This window comes from Calliopsis andreniformis, chromosome 4 (genome assembly GCF_051401765.1).
Source record: "Calliopsis andreniformis isolate RMS-2024a chromosome 4, iyCalAndr_principal, whole genome shotgun sequence".
Classification (NCBI taxonomy): domain Eukaryota; kingdom Metazoa; phylum Arthropoda; class Insecta; order Hymenoptera; family Andrenidae; genus Calliopsis; species Calliopsis andreniformis.
The window spans coordinates 6,939,541-6,957,689 of record NC_135065.1 but is presented as its reverse complement, the minus strand read 5'-3'; the positions used below and the strand labels follow the sequence as shown (position 1 = coordinate 6,957,689).

At 36.2% G+C, this 18,149-nt stretch overlaps 2 protein-coding genes across 2 annotated transcripts; both read right to left on the bottom strand.

Moving 5' to 3' along the window:
• Nucleotides 1-25: 25 nt before the first annotated feature.
• Oseg5 (intraflagellar transport protein Oseg5) lies at nucleotides 26-3,641 on the bottom strand. Its single transcript, XM_076376673.1, has 16 exons — nucleotides 3,547-3,641; nucleotides 3,304-3,482; nucleotides 3,133-3,243; nucleotides 2,895-3,073; nucleotides 2,726-2,815; nucleotides 2,509-2,646; nucleotides 2,307-2,431; nucleotides 1,994-2,242; nucleotides 1,764-1,927; nucleotides 1,495-1,692; nucleotides 1,269-1,419; nucleotides 1,017-1,188; nucleotides 822-944; nucleotides 593-732; nucleotides 386-524; nucleotides 26-285 (listed from the first exon to the last, which is right to left on the bottom strand). Exons 1-16 carry the CDS (start codon nucleotides 3,639-3,641, stop codon nucleotides 187-189), a joined length of 2,352 nt encoding a protein of 783 aa, XP_076232788.1. The 3' UTR covers nucleotides 26-186.
• Nucleotides 3,642-4,059: 418 nt separating this feature from the next.
• On the bottom strand, nucleotides 4,060-17,623 carry Megf8 (multiple EGF like domains 8). The gene is made up of 23 exons (XM_076376664.1): nucleotides 17,419-17,623; nucleotides 17,169-17,332; nucleotides 16,753-17,030; nucleotides 16,492-16,676; nucleotides 16,059-16,407; nucleotides 15,727-15,959; nucleotides 15,423-15,656; nucleotides 15,058-15,345; nucleotides 14,843-14,980; nucleotides 14,528-14,772; nucleotides 13,828-14,445; nucleotides 10,812-13,709; nucleotides 10,320-10,744; nucleotides 9,905-10,248; nucleotides 9,624-9,829; nucleotides 9,260-9,539; nucleotides 8,926-9,160; nucleotides 8,830-8,856; nucleotides 8,434-8,749; nucleotides 8,182-8,357; nucleotides 7,852-8,105; nucleotides 7,412-7,599; nucleotides 4,060-7,340 (listed from the first exon to the last, which is right to left on the bottom strand). The coding sequence occupies exons 1-23, from the start codon at nucleotides 17,621-17,623 to the stop codon at nucleotides 6,498-6,500; spliced, it is 9,129 nt and encodes a 3,042-aa protein (XP_076232779.1). The 3' UTR covers nucleotides 4,060-6,497.
• Nucleotides 17,624-18,149: the final 526 nt, after the last annotated feature.

Here is an 18,149-nt window from a genome sequence, read left to right as displayed (position 1 = left end):
GTACAATATTTTTTACTTTCAAAATCCTTATAAAATCTGAATCAATTTTGTATAAAGTAATATATAATACTGTTTTAATAGTCATGAGATTTTTTTAACTGAAGTACTTTGAAACGCAGGTTCGCTATACTGAAGTTTCATGTATTTTAATAAAGAATTTGTATAAACGAAACTAGTGTTACTCTTTCAGAGATGTATCTCTTGGTCCGCTGTTTCATGCTTTTGCGTTTCCGATTCCATTAGTTTATCTTCATTTTCTTTGATGGAAGTTTTCTCAGGGGTTTCCTGATGAAAATAAGTTTTGTCTCACTGTTTAGAAGAAAGATATAAAATTATGTGCAAAATGATCGAAACTGTGCAACATAAATAAAATAACTTATTTTACTTGTGTTTTCGCAACGTTTGTTAAGTATGCAATAAAACTTTGATTCGATTCTTCTTTATTAATTAATTGAAGATATTTCTTTCTCGCGTTTAGTACTTCCTCCAGTTGCTTTTTGTGTCGAATTGCCAATTCTAATGCTCTAAATCAAAATCATGAAGTTAAAAATTGATATATTGTGGTAACAGCATCTATATGAATAGAAGATACCTATTCCAGTTGTACACTTCGATATTAATTCGTATGGCTTCTTCAATTAATCCATTTTGTAGAAGTATGCCTTCTGCAGTTAATAAATCACCCGAAAGAAGTGCCATCTCAGCTAATCTTTCTGTTTTATTTGGTAAACTCTAGTTCCCAGCAAGTAAAAGTGTTAAACGAAAAGAAAAAAATATAATTTAATTATATTACCGATTATTCATTAAATAAATAACCTTACCTTTATGTATTGAATGTAATCAACCTTATCGAATCTTGAGATTGCTGCATACGCTTCTTCAGCAGCGTTCAACTCTTTATCGTCAGTCGCCATAACAGCCATACAAGTCCACAATATTTCATTCTAATATTAAGTTTTATATTTTACAGAGGTTTTCTAGTAATTATAAAAAAGGGAAACTACTATACTAATTACCTGAGCAATACGGCAGAGAGACAATGCCTCATTCCACCTTTTATTTAGTATATGCTGATGAAGGCTGATAAAAAATGTATAAAAAGTAGAAGCTACCAATGCTCCATCACCACGTCTAACCATTACCATTCCATTATACACATTTGCTATACTTGGTTGTTTGCCAAATTCGCTAGAAATATTATTATATAATTATTAGCCAAATAATAATTCATCATATTTTATGTAACAGGTTATAATTAAACACAAAACCTGCTTTCTTTATCGATCCTTGTTTTCCTTATTATTTTACGATCACTGTAATGCACACAACTAGGACAAAGCCATACAGATAATGTTGCATCCAACATTGCTGCTAAAACATTCGCATCGGTCGCCCATGCAATATCTTGAGTCATAGCAGCTACAGAAGTAGGAATCAAATTTCAGAAACTATGATTACATGTATTATAACTCTGAATATCCAAAAAACGCGTACCTATTTTACATACTCTACCGAAACCAGAGGTTCTTACAGATATAAGAAACAAATCTTTATTCAAATCAATTAAAGCTACTTGTCGATCATTAGGTCCACCAATATGATTCAGGGCCACTCTCGTGATACTTTGGAGATGAGTATATGGTTGGCTTTCAATTATCGGTTTGTTGTAAGCTACTTCCAGAACGTGAAGTACTAAAGAGTAACTTTGATCAGAATGTTTGTATGACCTTCCTTATCATATTTAAAATTAATTTTTATCGTACATTTTTCGTTACTTTGCGATCTTATGACTAAAGTATCAGAGCATAAAGATATGCAAGAAGGATGCAGCCGTTCTTGAGTCATTCCTTTCCATTTTGGAGTTCCTAATACTCGACCTTGATAACTGTACAATGATACAGTATTCCATTCAACTAGTAAAAAGTGCCTACAAAGTAGCGTTTCTATAATACGATAGACACTTGATTTGTTTTGTACCAAGATTATTTTATACTTTTCTGCGAGAAGTACTGCCGACACGCTGGTATTTTTCAGATCAAATATGGCTGGCGTATTCCAATTTGTTATCGAGTAAACGTGACACTGCGCTGGTGTGATAACAACTAAGTGGTCGAACCCAAATTCTAATTGAACCACGCGATCTGATATCTCTAATATTTCTTGAACCTCATTAGTGACGTTCCTGACCTCGATCACTTTTCTCTTGACTAATGTAGCTTCATAATTATTCCACTCCAATCTCCTGTATTGTATAATGAACATATGAACATAAAAGTTACTCCCACTTTATATTTTTTTTTGCATACCTATCTATTATATGTCCAGTCAAGATAGTTCCATTACTACAAGCCATAGCAACTTGAGTACTGTCGCTGGACCAAGCTATACTGTATATACTTCCAGTATTAACTTTCTCCAATGAATGAGACCACTAAAAAAGTATAAATTAATTTTGATAAATTTCTTCTTATGAATACATGAAAAAATATAATACAGAAAGAAACTAACTCCTGTTTTATCACAAAGTTTAATTGTATTAAAAGATCCAACAGCAAAATGATTTCCAGCATAACTCCAACTCACTGCTGTAATAGGATAATTTCCTATGTTACTTGTGAAGAGCTGAGTACCATTAGGATCCCAGACCTTTGGAGCAAAAATTCAGTGCTGGTCTTGTAAGATGTGAGAACCAAGGAGATAAAATTAAACATTAATTAAAGAATACCTTGTACCGACAATCTTCTCCACCTGAGATTACCAATCCATGACTTTGACTCCAGCACAAAACCAAAATGAGCCCATCATGTGCAAGCAACTGAAATAAAATGTTCCTTTAAATATAATTCTGTTCATGACTAATGCAAATACCACATACATTTACTAAGTTATTTAACCTTTCGAGGTTTGGAATTAGAATTAAGTGGCTGGAAAATTAATTGAGTTCCCTGAGAGTATAGTACTGTTGTACAATCTGGACTCCATGCTGCAGATAAAATAGGAAATGTTCCTCTGACTATAACAGAACGGAGCATACCACTGCGTGACCATATTTTTATTAAACCATCTTCACCAGCTGTAACATTAACAAAATGTTAATTGAAAAATATTATACTCTGAAAATATTTTATTTACCAGTTAGAAGTGCAGAACCATCGCTACTCCATCTGCCTACAGTTGTTGCTCCTTTGTGAGCATCAATACTTTTTTCTATACGTCCATTTTTGTTTACTAAATGGTATTTTCCTGCAATAAAAATCATCATAAAGATATCAAACTGATAACAAAGAATATGAATGTGAATACCATCAGCTGTAGTAATTAAAAGAACATCTAATGATTGTTTCTTGGTAATTGAAACTGTATAATTCGGTCGTGGATGCCATTGCATATCTGTTGGATAAAAATCATCAGGAAATTCTGTCACAATGTTAGAGTGCGCGATTCCTCCCTCCAAGTGCCATGATATCAATAAATGGTCTTCCCTGTAAAAAAAGAAATTAATAATTTGTTTCATACATGTAATTTCATCTAAATACTGAAACATACCCGCAGGAATAAATTTCTTCTGTCGAACTCCATGCTACACATGTTACCAAACGTTTATGACCATTACGGTTTTGCGAAGATATTTTGAATCTCATTTTACACTATCACCTCAACTTACTTTCGAATATATTTGACAATATTTTCTGTACAATTATTACGCATTTAATATCATGCAACGTGCACATGCTATACACGTAAATTCGATCGCATGCTTGAACGAATCTTAAACCGCCCAGAATGTGTTGTTCCATAGTTGCTATAGTAACGAGTTATACCCGTATTCTATTCGTTCGTCTAATTCAATATCTGCTTTAAATTTTAAATTACCATGTCCAATACTATTTGTAAAGTAATCAATATTATCTTTTGTAAAAGTTAAAAATATATAAATATAATTTTTGCATACAGTTCTCACTGTTGAGTCTTACATCTGAAAGCCTCAAATCTTTGATAGTTTTCACATGAAAGATATTTCATTTCCTCAATATTCTCTATAATGAAAAACCTCTCAAATGAAACCCAATTTTACACACGTTTATTAAAGCTTCCTCGATACAGTTCATTAATCCTCATTAGCACAACCTCGTGTTTTCTTTCCCACAATACAAATAAATCCGTGAAGCTGAAGAACCCATGCAGGGAACGCAACAACAGTGGACTTCACAACCTTTTCTTTACAATCTTTCTTTTTTTATAAACGACAGTGTCACGCGGTATGTTACAAACATTTCTCAACGCGATACAATGCCGGCATTGGAAGATATCGCTTACATTGAATGCAATGTAATAATTATATATAAAATAGAACATTTTGAAGATAACGCCTCAGATCTGTACAACCGAAAAATTATACATTCATTATGTATACATAATATATGTATAGATGTATATATATCTACGTAATTCTAGATAAATGTACATACATGTTAGTTTCTCTGTGTCTTTATGTATATGTTTACAGACTGTCGCGCAAACTTCGCAGATGAATAATTAGGACAGTTGGTCGCGTGAAGAGAAATGGACAATAATCGTAGACCGTGATGGAAATGAATAAATGTCGAAAAGGGATACGAATTCATTCTAGAGGTAACTAGCAGTTGTAATTTGATGAAATGTGTAATGACGAGACTCAGGAGAAAAGAATAAACTCTGAGATTCAATGGACAAGATGTGTTGCATTGTTATATGCACACTTAACAATTGCTCAATAATATCATCGTACCTGACCAAGAAACAATCGTGCATTCTTCCAACACATAAATTGTTCATGTAGAACGCTCCCAAAACGGCTTGAATATTTCACGCTATACTTTAAATTAAGTGTACTCAGATCGTATTCGAATAGTACTCTATACATTTATTTCTCTCTCACCGATGAAAAATAATTTAGACTGAAGAAAATTGTTGAAAGTTTCGAAAGGAAGGTACAGTGAAAAATATTTAAGCCGTATAACAATTATCTCAAGAAACATTCTGTACAGAATATATTAAACTCGTTTGGTACCGCATAACAGTTTAGCAAAAACGCTTCGTGGTATTTACATTTATGTCGCTATGTCACTTTGCTTTCTCAATTTGCTTGCACTACCCTTACGTTAATATTACATCAACACCCTATTATCTCTATATTTTGATTAATACGTAAACTTGGTTTATCATCTTTGATAAGAAGACACGTTTTTTCCCACCTCGTTAGGTTTAAGCCGATATCAATGATGGTAATATTAGTATTTTACAATCAGATATATATGTATATGGTGTCGATAAACATTTGTAAATGTGCACCTTTCGTATGTACAATTCTCCCTAATTAAAATCCTTTACACTTCTATTCATTTCTTGCCATAAATAATATATCATTATGCTATGATGCTTGTTATATTTCCATCAGTTTTTGGCATAGGAACCTTTTCCACTCATGCATTATCGAGCTTCTTTCTATTCAATGATACTAATACTGTTCGTTTAAATTATGCGGATATAATTCGTCATCATGGCAGCACTTACGACGCTTCTAACAACAAACGTATACACATTGTGTTCGAAAATCACCCTGCTGACCAACTGTTAGAAAATAGGGACAGTTGGCAGATCATTATTGCGCTTTTGTTACATCAAATGCAATCCTATGGGTGTTCCCAACGGAATATCATTACATCAAGTTCTGCAACCTGCTTCACAGTTCACATTATAATATTTACATTTGTGTTAATGACATAATTACCTTCGTCTTTCATTTGATACATTTGAAACATTTCCTCGCGTTAAAAATCTTGATCTAAAATCTTCAAATATGAAGAAAGAATTTGATACTGAGAAGAATACCTGCAGCTGCCCCATCTCCTCTATTCATTCATATTCCTGCACAGGTAATTACGTTTATGAGCAAATAAATATACTCTTTGACTCGATAAAATCCTCCACTTTCACCCGAAAGTAGCCACGAAACGTTCCAAGACACAAAACCATGTCCTGTTTACATAAAATGCTTCTACAAAAATGTGTAAATTACGAATTAATACATACTTACAGATTCTTATGTACAAACATACAGTCTCGTCATGGAATGGTATGACAATATATATTATATATATTATCACCTAGCTTAAATATCCTTACAATTGTTTCTTCGCGACTATAATACAATTATCAGACTAAGATTCCATATTACTGGCGAATGTTCAAACAACGCAGATGATGGCAGAACAAGTAATAAATCTGGTTAAAAACTTGACATCTATGTTTAAGATAAATCCACAAGCTATTCCGGGGGGAAGAAGAAAAATATTATTTTGTAAATCACCATGTTAATAACCATTCTCCAAATTAAAAGATGAGATCAACATAAACGATTTGCAAGATTAATACATAAACAGGAAATGATCGCTATATTTTGTCGACGGCATAAGCAAACTTAGAGAAATACAAAAGAAGTTCCCGCCGAAAGAAGCTCAGTTCAACGCGTGACTGTTTCTACGTCTTAGGAACACCCTGCTATTGACTGGGTAAACTCTAGTCAAAAGTATCAATGAGCTGCCAAGAGCCAATTTAACGGGAGCCTGTCTACCACCTGGCAATCTGATAAAAATTGTCGCCACAGCCGCGACGCCGTCCTCGGTCGGCTCGACCGCGACAGGCCTTACGTCACTGTGGAAACTAATTAATTTGTTGCGTCTAGTTTTTCGCTGAGGAGAACTTGGACTGCACTCGGTACCATCCCGATCGTAAACGATGGTAGCCGAGGCGAAAGGTCTCTTAGCCATGTGCAGCATTTCGACAACATGTCTCCTCCGTGCTCTTCGAACGTCTGCTGCTTGTTTTGTTTTCCACGCGACTACACAGGCGGCCAAAAACAAAAAGAAACAGGAGAAGAACACGGAGAAAAAGACGAATAGATCGATATGTAACTGATCCTGTCGGAAGAAAATCATTCCATAAGCAGCTCGACCACTTATCTCTGGGTAAACAGGGTCGATCGCCCTCAGCGCGATATGAAACTTAGTTTGATGGAGCTCGTGCTTATCTTGCGGTAAAGTTAATACCAATCGGTTAGTGAGATTTCTGACGACCAAAAACGTGTTCCTCTTCTCAATCGTTAAAAATGTAGCCAAGCTTTCAGCGTAACGTTCCATCACGATGTACTGGGGGCCAGTGTTCCAGCTTGATTCGATGGTAGTGCCGTTAGATGCATTGCTAGGATGGAACTCAACGATTTTCATCCTGCTGCGAGTATGTTCGTCAAGCCACATGGTATGTGGATCCTTGCGCCACACGAATCTGCTGTCTAATTCAACCTGAAGATGAAATTCTGATGACATTGGGAACTTGATGTTTCGGAAATAAAAAATATATTTTAAAAACCTACGTCTTGGTAGCCCGTCGTGGAATTTAAAGTAACAACGAAAGAATCGTCACGAGGACTGAGGAATAAATCTAAAGCCCCTTGAGTCACGTCTACCATAACTCTGATATCAACATTCAAGAAACGAGGTTGTACCAAGTAGAATACAGTTTGACCAGGATTCAGCGGCTTTGGTTTCATTTTGCACTCATCTGTAATTAATCAAAATAATCTGATATTATGAATATCATATAAAGATTGATGAAAGACATACATCAGGGGAGGAGTACGAACCATAAGATCCTCCAGACATAACAGAATGTTGCAATTTCAGAAAAGCAATATTTAATTAAGGTGCACAGAGCACAAGCATGAGAAGTACGATAACAAAATTTGTATGGAGTTTTTATCAAAAATATGTGACGAAGAAATATGTTTGCGTGATCACTTTTTAAATGACTTACCTATTAATTTGGAGTCAAAGCACATTTTGTTGTCGACCGTGACAGTTTTATAGCACTGATGACCATTTGTTGGGTTGCCAGCGTAATTTTCTTTGCATTTACTACACTGTGCCTTCCAACAAGGAATCCCTCCAGTGTTTGTACCCTTCGAAGGTCCACTAATACAAGATGGTTCACTTTCTGTATTATTACCGCAATTGCACTTTTCTCCTGTTACAGGATCGCAAGTGAATCCATGACCATGACATTCACAACTGAAAGAAACCGTTTCCAATATTATATATTTAATAATACATATATAATTATAAAAACTGTTACAGAAATACTAACGGTCGGCATACATCGCGGAGATCTTCTGTTCCTCTGAAATAACCAGTCATACATTCGCCACATTTGTCACCTCTTGTATTATTTCCACAATTTACACATTTAGCTTTAGCGACAGGACCTTCAACCAATTGCTTTTTTAACAACTCCAAAGACATTTTATTAATAGAATTTGGATCCTATAAACAAACATTTTCATTAATTGTTCAACTGTTATCTCCACTTTTAGTACGCGATAAAATGAAGTTAAATTACCGGCACAGTCATGCTTTCATTAATGCAAATGCGAGTATGTCCATTGCAATATTCTAGACATGGTACACATTGTCCATTGTCTGCTGGATTCCCAACAAATAAAGGTAAACACTTGTCGCACTGTGGTCCCATTGTGTTATTATGGCACTCTAAACAGACATCTAACTTATCTGGACCTGCGCAGTTACTATGGCCATTGCACTGGCACTGAATCGAGCAATTGGCACCTACGTAACCGAAATCGCAACGACAAACGTTTGGTTCCACGCATGTTCCTCTGACACAACCTTGCGTGCACATTGGTACACAAATTTTTCTGAAGATAAAGTACATTATAATGTACATATGTTTAATATGCTTGTTGTAAGAAATTTTTTAGAACTATGAAAATCTTACCTTCCAAATTCATTAAACGATGACGGTCTGAAATAAAAATAAATTCATTATTAAATTGTTAGGTTATTATACTTCCCAAAAAAAAAGCAATATTACGTTTCAGTTTTATATCCATCGCCGCACATGCATTCGAATCCTTCCTCCAAATCGAAACACTTTTCACTTTTGGGAGAACAAGTGTGATGTCCATTTATACATTCATTTTCTGGTGGACATCGCACGTAATGCCAAGAGAATACTGGTTTTGATATTACACTAGGAATTAACATTGTAACATTGTCTGGATTTTCCAAAGATTCTATGTAATGTGGGAATAAGGTAGTTACAAGCGCTGCAATTGAGAAACAAACATTAAATACAAAATTGAATTTTTCTAATAAGCTAATGTATTTGCTAAGAGCAGAGAAATCCATCCATAATATTTACTTACGTGGCTCTGTTCGCGGAAATTGTTGATAGTACAACATTTCGCATGTTCCACCTGCTGGATGATCTGTAGGTGCTTCGAGAGAACCTTCCGCACATATACCTTGGCCAGTTATGTTAGCTGAATCTAAAGAACACCATCCACAGTGCGAATGTTTTAAACACGTACTGCATTGCTTGAATACTGAACATGGTTCGGGACAATGATCCATATCAGAACTACGTAATACTAAACCACAAACACCACCAGCACAGTATAGCGGTTGATATGACGGAGAAATGCACTAGAATTGATTAATAAATAAATGTATACTGTAATATTATAGTTACGTAATTGTGAACAAATTATTTTATCAATAAATATTTACTTCGTTAAGCTGTGTTGACCATCTACATTCACGCCATCCTCCTTCAGCTCCTGTACCCTTTAAGCAACTTCTACAATCCTTATGATCAGCACACCGTTTCTCGCACTGTGTGCTCCCCATTTTAATACTTGATCTTTCAAAAATATCATCTGGTACGCAATTCCAATCATATACAGGTTCACCTGTAACTGCAATACCCAATTCAGCTGAAAACGTTTGTAAAGATGCATTAAAGAAGGTCGACAAACAGTACTGCATTTTAGTCGATTTTTGAAACTTACAAGTCTTCAACACTTGTCTAGTCCACGCGCAACCTTCGAGACTGTTACACTTCTCGCAATCACTCGCTGGACACTGTCGTTCACTGCACTGATTTACATCTGTCACTGATATTTGTCTGATATTACACTTGTTTAATTCGTCGCAATCTTTTTCGTATGGTATACACTTTCCATTTGGACAATTGGTACACCATTTACATACTGGCTCGTTATTTGTGTAATATGGCCATTCTGCTAAACATTCTGTGCAAGTTTTAAAATTTTGACATTTTCTACTCCCCATCCATTCTGAATCGCAAAAGATTCCATTCGATCTTTGAGCTTGAGTAACATTAATATCACATCTAAAACACAGATATTTTTAATATTTTTCTTAATTTAAAAAATTTAGTTTAAAACCTAGTATCAAACTTACCTATCATCTTTATTAGTCGATATGTCGTTAGAGAAACAGAAAGAATCATTATTCCCACTAATTGTAGTAACAGAACAAAACGAACATCCAAAGTATTTTCTGCAAGTTAATTTATCCGTCCAAAGGTTGCACAAATCTTCTGGTATACTTATGAGAGTTACATGACTTTTAATTCCACCATCAAAACCACCAACAACATATACAGCATTGGACTCAGGATCAGCATGAGTCATTGCGTGAGCATAAGCTGGTGGCGGAGGACTACCGATGACCTCCATATCTTTTGTTATTAAACGTATCCATAAGTTGCACGAGTATTTGTAAGCAATTAATGAATCAGAAGTGTTATGAGGATTTTGACGGCCGCCAAATATCACCATATATTCATCAGTGGTAACTGCAGAATGAAGAAATCTAGCTTGGGGCTGCAATAAAACAATACCATTATAATTATTGATTTTTTTCTTTAAGTAAGATTAAGTATCTACTTACCAAACTATTTCCATCGGTAAGATCATCATCAAATGGTGGTAACACAGACCAACTACGTGTTTTGTAATTCAATGCATATAGTTTATTAGAAATGAACGTTCGATTTATTGCATAGGTATATCCACCGAAGATATAAAAACTATCTGACTTGCTGTGATACACAGTAGAGTGACCATAAACTCCTAAGGGTCCATTTCCCACTGTGCTGATAATATCCCAAGTTTCTGTTTCTAAATTAAATTCCCAGACTGTATCAAGGTATCCATACTTAGGACTAAATCCACCAATTAATATCAAACTTTCTGATTCTCCACTCCTACGTAAGGTCAATGTATGTCCAGCCAAAGAAGGTGGTTCTCTTTTAGACTCATCTTGTGTGATTTGCATCCACCTCTGATTCTGCAAACTGAACTTCCAAAAGTCGCTTAAAGTGTTATTTGATAATCCTTGAACATCTTCTTCTTTCATCGATAAACCGCCGTAAACATATATCTGTTGCCTACTGTGAACTATTTCAGTCGCGTGAAAATATCTACCCTGAGGCATAGAAGCCTCTGAAGTGGATTCCACAGTAATAGGCATCCACGTGTTATTTTTAGTATCAAAAAGTCTAATATCATTTAGAGGACCGTGGCTGAGGGAATATCCTCCGAACATCCACAAACTACCTCTTCTGTCAGCAACCAGTGTATGACCGAATCGTGGCAAAGTCTTCCGCAGATGGTCCAAATGGTCAGCCAAGTATTCAGAATTAAAGAGTTCAGTAAACACTAATTGATGCTCCTCAGTTTTAATCGAACAATCACGGCCACCAAATCCAGCAGTGCAAACACAGCGGCCATAACCTTTGTCACAAATTCCTTGTTTTTTAGACGATGTGCAATTGTTAGGACATATTTCAATGTCACAATCGATCCCCACAAACCCTGCTTTACACAAACAATTCCCATTTCGACATTCTCGATTTCCAGGACAATTGTTGCACGTCATTATGACATAACTCGCATTAAAACCTTCTACTTCGTCCAACTGTTTGTAATGAACAGTGAGAAATCCAGACTTCGCTTCCACTGTTACGGGATAATCTGTGCTCTCTGTACAGTAGACACCTAGCAGTTGACTCTGATGACTAGTAGTCGATGAGACAAATTCAGGAAGTCCGTCGTATACATAAACGCTATTTTCTTGGCAACTAACATTGATGTCATCGTGTATAGTAAACTGAATTACACTTTGCGTTCCTGACAGCATAGTATCAGAAGAAAGATTCGTCTTTGGGCTGACTATCCAAAGACACTCTCTCGTCGGCGATTCTCCAGAGTGATTTTCCCACAGCGCTAACTGCGAGTGCCTACTACCAAGACCGTGTTTTCCAGCTCCTTCGTCTCCAAGCATACCTCGTGACATGCAACCATAGTAACACATTCCACCATTTCTTGGATCACCATAGTACCCTTTCTTGCAACGCTGACACATATCTCCTTGCGTGTTATCACGGCAAAAGCACACCCCTGTTTGCCTATCGCAGACTCCTTGATCCTTATCTCCATGTTCATTGCAGTTACACTTTTTGCAGCCGAGTGGTGTCGTAGCATTGCCATAACTGCCTGCTTTACACTCTTCACAATAAGTCCCTGTAGTCCAATCCTGACATTCGTCACAGATGCCAGGTCCTTGCACACAAGTGGAATGATTGTAGCAACCACAATTTGTTCTACAATCTGGTCCCGTCCAGCCAAGGTAGCATTCGCATTTGTAGTCAGGCGCTTCGCTGCAGTAGCCGTTAATGCATTTTTCGTAGCAAGTTTTCGTGCAATTTTCTTTACCGTCGCCATGGAAACCGCGTTTACATTGGCAACTGAAGCTACCGTGTGTATTGGTACACGATGCATTAGGGTGACAATCGTGTAAACCTAAATCGCATTCATCAACATCTGGACACTGAGCGTATGCCCAACCTGCCTCGTCAGCTTCTAAAGTAGCGTTTTGATATTCATTAATGACTAAGCTACAATTAACATGTGGTTGATTGAAATCTCCTTGTACACATGCTCCCAAAATAGGATTTTCCAGGCTGTAACACCAACCACAGCTCAACGAGTGCAGACAGCTGGAGCAGTTCGTATGACGACTGCAGCTCTTACATTGATCATTACCAGTTAGAGACGATCCAGACCTTGACGTTACTCCCATAAGGCCAGCTTGATCCATCCATTCTCGACACAAACCAAATTGATATTCAGATGTGTACACCGAGAAGGAAAAGCATTCCTGTGTAGCTTCGCACCACACGCAGCGTCCACGCTCGTCTAAACACTGCGTGCAATTTGAACGTTGCCTACATGGTATTGGACACTGATCAAGGCTAACAACAGCATTAGGTAGCCTGCCTATTCTCGCGCAACGAGCTTCCTCTGTCCACCACTCACACAAGTTGCTGCCGACGCAAGATTCGCAAGAGATATAATTTGAACAATTAGCACAAGCTGACGGAGTGATAGTCAAATAATGCCATTCACGAATTGGTCGGCCATCTTCGTCCCATTCCATATCAGCTACGCAGCTTTCCGTTTCGTTAATTGAGCGGGACAAACATTTATTTATAATATCACACCAGCCACAAGAAGAGTCAGTCAAGCAGTGGAGGCAATTTTTATACTGATGACAAGACCCGTTTTGATATGGTTCGAGATATTCAAACGTGAATACCTTTGGGTTCTCGGTTTTCTTATTGTGAGTAATTTCCATTTTACTGGCGTAGGCGTAGCTTGTTGTAACCATCCTTTTTGATTCAAAATCTAGCAGATATCGTCCTGGAAGTAGCATCATTGGAAGCCCATCGGGCCATTTCGTTGGAATACATTGCGATGTCTCAGCAGTCAAATTTGCGACTAGTTCCTAAATAAAATTTGTTATAGGTTATTGAGTATTGCTTTAGGGAAAAAATTATATTGTACGATCAAGTTACTATAGACTAATTTAAACTTTTAATAATTAAATGAGAAATAAAATTTACCAATTCCTCTGGATCATCGCTTCGCGATACGTGTAGCGTTGCGCTGTTGTAACTGACACAAATCTTTAAATGTTCCACTGTACTATCCCAGAAATACTGCGGCGGTCTGAGGAATCCAATTAACCTAGCAATCATTTCTCCACCGAGGGCGGATTCTGTTTTCGCCCCTTGCATAGATGGAACATTAAAATCGACAGTAGTAGCGTTCACTATTGTTACTGAATCCGGTTGACTAAAATTTACAGGTGGTTTATATTTCAAAAACGTCAATCCTGGCCTCTTATCCATTTCCCGACATTCTTCAACTTTTACAATCTCCGTGCCTTTTGGACCCCACCAGCCTGGTATTTGCGACGGCGTGTCATCTCGAAGACCACAGACTCCATAATTATCGTCCTTGTGATGACAACGAGCATTCTGAACGCACCAAGTACACGTCCCCAGATTTAATTTGTTGGAAACAGACTTTTTACCACGAGAAGTAGTACCCCAACCTCCGCCAGGTTGTCCGTGTATCAAACAAGAATGACAGTCTCCGAGAGCTGGACAAACGCCAGGACAGCGAGTTGTTTGAAGGTTAGTTGTACAATTACTGCCAATAGTTCTTCCATAACATATCTGAGATCAAAATTAGAAATGATTGTTTTAGAAAGAATGAAAAGACAGACGTGTTACTTGTTACACATTTGAAGGTTAATACCTCGTCTGCAGAACACCAACCACACTCTGGATTAGCTGCACATTCCATCAGACTTTTATGCCTTGAACAAATTTGTTCAGGTTCTATGTAATCTTCGTCTCCTGGTGCAAGCATCGGTGGTAGCGTGTATGCAAGTAAATCTGCGTTTACATTTCCGTGATATCCACCAACTAATAATAAAGTATTTCCGTTCCGTACATCTGCTGCATGTGCGAATACACCTTGTTGCTTGGGATAGCGTGAGTCTGAATATTAAATTTAAATAACAGTCCCAATATAAGAGAAACCACAATGCCGTATAAAATTGTCCCTTACCTTTATCATTTAAGCCTAAAACGTCGTGACTTACCCAGGCATGACAGCCTAGGTGATAAAGATACATCTGATTATCATAGCAAATTTCTTCTTTATTGTGTCTGTGAGAATATCCACCGAATACAACTAAATAATTTCCTAAAAATTGACGAAATAGGGATTGTTGATACTTTACAGTAACAGTAATATGATTGAACTATGAAACATGTAGTTACCTATAATATTACAAGTATGAAATGCTCGTTCTCTTGGAACATAAGTATCTCTCAGATGTGCTCTTGGATAATGAATTTCTGACCAAACTTTTCTATCAAGTTGAAAGACAAACATTCTATCTGATAGTTTACTAAATCGCGCGACACTGGCTACTACTCCTCCATAGACTAATAAAGAATTGGTAGCGCGGTGATACACAGTTGAATGTGCAACAACACGGACGTCTAATTCTTTACCCCCACGAGGGTGTACTTCTTTCCATCTCTCTGTGCTAGCGGTAGGGTCAGCTGAAATTAAAATCAACGTAATATAAAATACAAAATACATAAAATATTATTAAATATTTATAAAAATGTGAACTTACACAAATTTAACTTAATTTTGTAGAGACTTGACGAAAATTCCCCATCTACTGTGCTACCACCAAAAAGATAGATGAAATCATTTGCTAAAGTAAGAGTGTGTCTTGTTAATTGTGGTGGATAGAATGGGGAATTTTTAGCCCGTAATGTCCAAATACGAGTATTAACGTTGTAATGCCATAGTTCGTTTGATAAAGAACCATCTTGCACTTTTCCACCGTATATAACAAACCCACCTACAATTAATAAGCTGTCAATTACATTATGATAGTATTATCTTTATTAATAATTTGGTATATAACTAACCTTCATATCTACAAGCAGCGTGACCATATCGTGGGCTTGGTTTAGGTAAATCGTCAGTAGACGGTTTCGTAGGTTCGTCTTTAAATGTCTCATCCGTAGTGAATTTTGGCTCTTGAATGGAAATAGTGTCTTCCATAGAATCTTCCACGCTTTGCTCTTCCCAATTCAAAATGTCACTTTTTATATTTGGCGTATGAAAATCTCGATAGAGATTTTCAAGATTTCTGCGATGTCTAATGTAACAAAGAAGTAAATAATATAAAATACAAATTTATCGAGTATAGTATCCTGAAACTTAAATCTAATAATTATAAATCAAATTTTATTTATACCTCGTAGTCTGTGAGTATCGAGCTTTCGGGTGTCTAGAATGCTTTCTCCTAAAATCCTCTATTCGACTTGTACTTCTACTTTTGTCACTTTCCCTGACTTCTTGGATTTTTCTGTCACGATCTTTATGCTCTGCTGTGTTTCTAAATTCTGACCAACCGCGCTGACCATCATTTTCTACGTTTCCATGATTACGTAAACTAAGAGTATTATTGTCTTGAATACTGTAGAGTACTCTCCACATGAGAGACGATGTGCGAAGACCATATAATTCTTTTGCATCTGCATCTATCCGCTTTAATTCAGTGGCAATTAGTGTAGGATCTAAATATTCTGCGGAGGAGGTGCCTTCTGTAGTAAAGAAAGAATTGAAGAAATATATTATAACATGCAACAATCTCTTTACCATTATAGTAAAGAATTTTAATTACTCACCTAATACATTACCGTATTCGTCTTCCCACTGACTTGTATTGAAGCGATATATTTCCAAATCACTTAGTATATAATTGAGATTATAGCCACCAAAAACGTAAAGAGAATCAGTTTCTTTTATATATACTGCTGAATGTGCTGCTCGTGGCCTTAAACCACCTTCTGAATGAGAAAGCCAGTGCCACCTATTTATTACACACAGTATGTAAAAATTGATACTTAATTATCATATTTAATATAATACAACATTTAGTAGCATACTTGTTGCCTTCTGGGTGTGTTCTATGTAACGAGCATGACTGTCCCGAATAACCATTGCGGCATTGACATCTTTTTGGACCACACTCTCCTTCTAGACTGCAATTATTTGGGCAAAGAGCTCTAGAGCAATCTCGACCACCCCAATTATTTTCACAGAAACAGGTATTATTAATACATTTTCCGTGATTTGTACAATTATTTGGACAATTTGTAACTGAAAATTCCGCGTGAAAACCATCCAAAACGTAATTTGTATCGCTATACAATAATATCAGCATCTATAAAAAATGTGTAATTTTTATTGTAATATTATTTAGTCACTATCAAACATGAGTCATTCATGAGATCACAGATGCCCTTTGTCTTTGTTTCACAGTAAGTAGTATCTATTACTAAAGAATTTTACATTCACTTACATAACCAGATGATGATGTCACTTGCTGTGGTTCTGTTTTTCCACTGAAACTGCCCAATAATGGAGATCGAAAGGAATCTCCATCATAAACAAAAACATAATCATAGCTACATTCTGTTCCCATTGTACGGAAACTCAATGTAATAAATTGACGACTGTTGTTTGCTGCAAAGTAATACAAACATATTAAACAGTTATATAAAAGGTAAAAATATAAAGAAAATTATAAAAATATTTCAACAAGTTTCAACCTTTTATGAGCCATTCACAGTGAGAATCTTGAGTATAATTTGAGCCTAATGGTCCATCACTAATTATCCCCCAAGAATCAGTGAAAACCTTCCTTGTCTTATCACATGGAATTTGTTTTGGAGATGTCTGCGGAGCTAATTCCAAGCCCCGCAATAGGCAACTCCATATAGTAATCCATACTGTGGTGGACAAGACCCACCCCATTACAGTATATTCACCTCACTGTTGCTTGATAAAATAAAATTCATCATCTGCATTCATTGGATTGGTTTTTGAGCAATTATGTTGCAAGGAACCCGCAAAAAGTGCCATATCTAGAAAAAACATATTTTTGTATTAATTTAACTAATACGTACTTAATCATGCAATTTTAATTCATTTCACCATTATGCAAGTAATTTAAGCTGTTATATCAAAAACAGTGTACACAAAAATTTTAACAAAACTTATACTGTGAAACAATGGAATGTAAATACAACATTGAAGTGTAAAAGTTTAAAATTAAAATCCTCTCAACCAGTGGCTTTTTATATGCAGGATATCTTATAGTTTTCCATTCAGACTTTACCAGTGTGTTTTATAAATAAAAAATAAGACTAGAAGATAAAAAGGCAAGATGGCAAACAGTGTTCATGTTATCTGCTGGTATCGTGCTATAACTTGGCAGGCTCGATTAAATATATGATCACCACATTGTGCATGTTAATTAAAAAAACAGCTTAATGCACAC